At 59.5% G+C, this 1,832-nt stretch overlaps 1 protein-coding gene across 1 annotated transcript in view; it reads right to left on the bottom strand.

The window, feature by feature from the left end:
• FAM129B (family with sequence similarity 129, member B) overlaps nt 1-1,480 on the bottom strand; it is a gene marked incomplete at both ends in the record, with an annotated part of 14,785 nt that extends 13,305 nt beyond the window's left edge. The window contains one exon of the mRNA XM_010137965.1: nt 1,331-1,480. Coding sequence (XP_010136267.1) covers nt 1,331-1,480 — 150 coding nt within the window. The remainder of the gene's footprint in view (nt 1-1,330) is intronic.
• Between the last annotated feature and the right edge of the window lie 352 nt (nt 1,481-1,832).

Genomic DNA, 1,832 nt, shown 5'->3' with positions numbered 1-1,832 from the left:
GGTGTCTGGAGCCTGGGCACATTCCGGTGGCACTGCTGGGACCCAGCCAGGGGATGGGCAGCAGATGGGACATCGTGCAAGAGGAATGTCCTACTTACACGCTGCTGTTTCAAAAGACTCGCCCAGCGTCCCTGACCTCCCTGCCTCGCCGCCGTTCCTCACTTCCTCAGACATTCCTGGGCTGCTTGCCGAAGTTTTTTAATGAAACAACCAACCTCGGGATGGAGGTACCCCCCGGGGAGGGCTGAAGGCATCTGCCAAATTGCAAGGAGCCCAAGGGACGTCCTGCCAAGGATGCCAGGAACCTCCACACCTTTGTTTTGCTCAACACATCCAGCACCCAGGCAGCTTTCAGAGGAGATGGGGCACATCCAGGTGCCTGAGCAAGGTGTCACCTCTGTGGGTGGGCCAGGGATATGATTGCTGTCAGCATCCAGGGCTCTAGTCTGATCTTGCAGATTTCTAGATTTCTTAAAAACACCACCCCTTTAAGCCCCAGACAGAAGCAGAAGCTCCGTCCCCATGTGCAATGCCATCTCCTCCTGCTTTCAAGGAGCACCCAGAGGACAGTGGCTCCACCGAGCCAGCACCCCTTTAAGCCCCAGACAGAAGCAGAAGCTCCGTCCCCATGTGCAATGCCATCTCCTCCTGCTTTCAAGGAGCACCCAGAGGACAGTGGCTCCAACGAGCCAGCCAGGGAGGAACCCCAAACCCCATCCGCCAGGGAGAAGCCCCAGCTAGTGTGCATCTGCCTTTAGAGGTGGCAGTGGAGGGCAGGATCCATCCTTGGGTGCTACAGCTGCAGGCAATAAACCCCCTGGGGGGACGTGTGGATTCTTTTGCCAGGCAGGAGACACGTGGCTACTGGAGATCGGATTCAGAGCCACCTCCTCTTCCCTCGCAGGGTCAGGGGTGCCTGCCAGGGGTTTCCTGCTCCTCCCTGGGCATTGCTTGCACCCAGGGGCAGGAGGACGATGGCCCAGCACATCCCGCTTAGGGCTTCCCTGGGCTCAAGGGGGTCCTGGGAGCTCCTGCCAGTCCTGGCATCAAGCACCTTCATATCCACAGGGGCTGCAGCCAACAGCCAGCCTTGCCCCTGTTCGCTGGCCGTGCTCCTTGCATGGGATGGGATACAAAACCTTCCTGGGGAGCCCCATGTGCTGCACGATGCCGTGAGCATGGGCTGGACCAGTGGCATGGGGGCAGCATCCCGCCCCAGCAAGGTGGGATGTGGAGAGGAGATGTGCCTGGGCTTCGGGGAGGACATCGATCCGGACTCTCACGGGGATGGAGCTGCCTTCCGACTTCTCGCACAGAGCCAGATTCCTACCTTGCGGTGGAGCAGCTGGGCCTGAGGCCCTCCATTGCCTTCAATCTCATAGCGGACGCTGTTGAAGAGCGCAACGCCGTACTGCTCCTTGTAACACCGGCAAAACTCCCCCAGCACCTTCCCCGTCTTCTCTGCAACGGGAGAGCAGAGCTGTGTTAGGCAGGAGCTGGATCCGGGGGTCTCCTTGCTGGAGACCCCCTGGCACTCATCTCAGACACCTTCCCCCAACCTGCTCACCCACCCAAAACCCCCCATCGCCCTCCCATCCGCTGGAGAAAGCTTTGGTGTGGAGGTCATGGCCAATCCCGCTGCCGCTTTCTCTTCCTGTCCAGCCCAGGGACTATCTGGGGCTCAGGATGATCTCTTTTTTTGGCCTTTCACGTTAATGCCATGGATTCCTCTCCTCGGCAGGAAATTCCTGACATTAAGCTGATTCCGGAGATGCTGATGACTTCCAGCGACCCATGCAGGTCCCCAGCCCCACTCTGACAGCCGCAGCCAG

This window comes from Buceros rhinoceros, unplaced genomic scaffold (genome assembly GCF_000710305.1).
Source record: "Buceros rhinoceros silvestris isolate BGI_N320 unplaced genomic scaffold, ASM71030v1 scaffold8586, whole genome shotgun sequence".
Classification (NCBI taxonomy): Eukaryota; Metazoa; Chordata; class Aves; order Bucerotiformes; family Bucerotidae; genus Buceros; species Buceros rhinoceros.
This window is presented reverse-complemented; position numbering and strand designations above follow the sequence as displayed.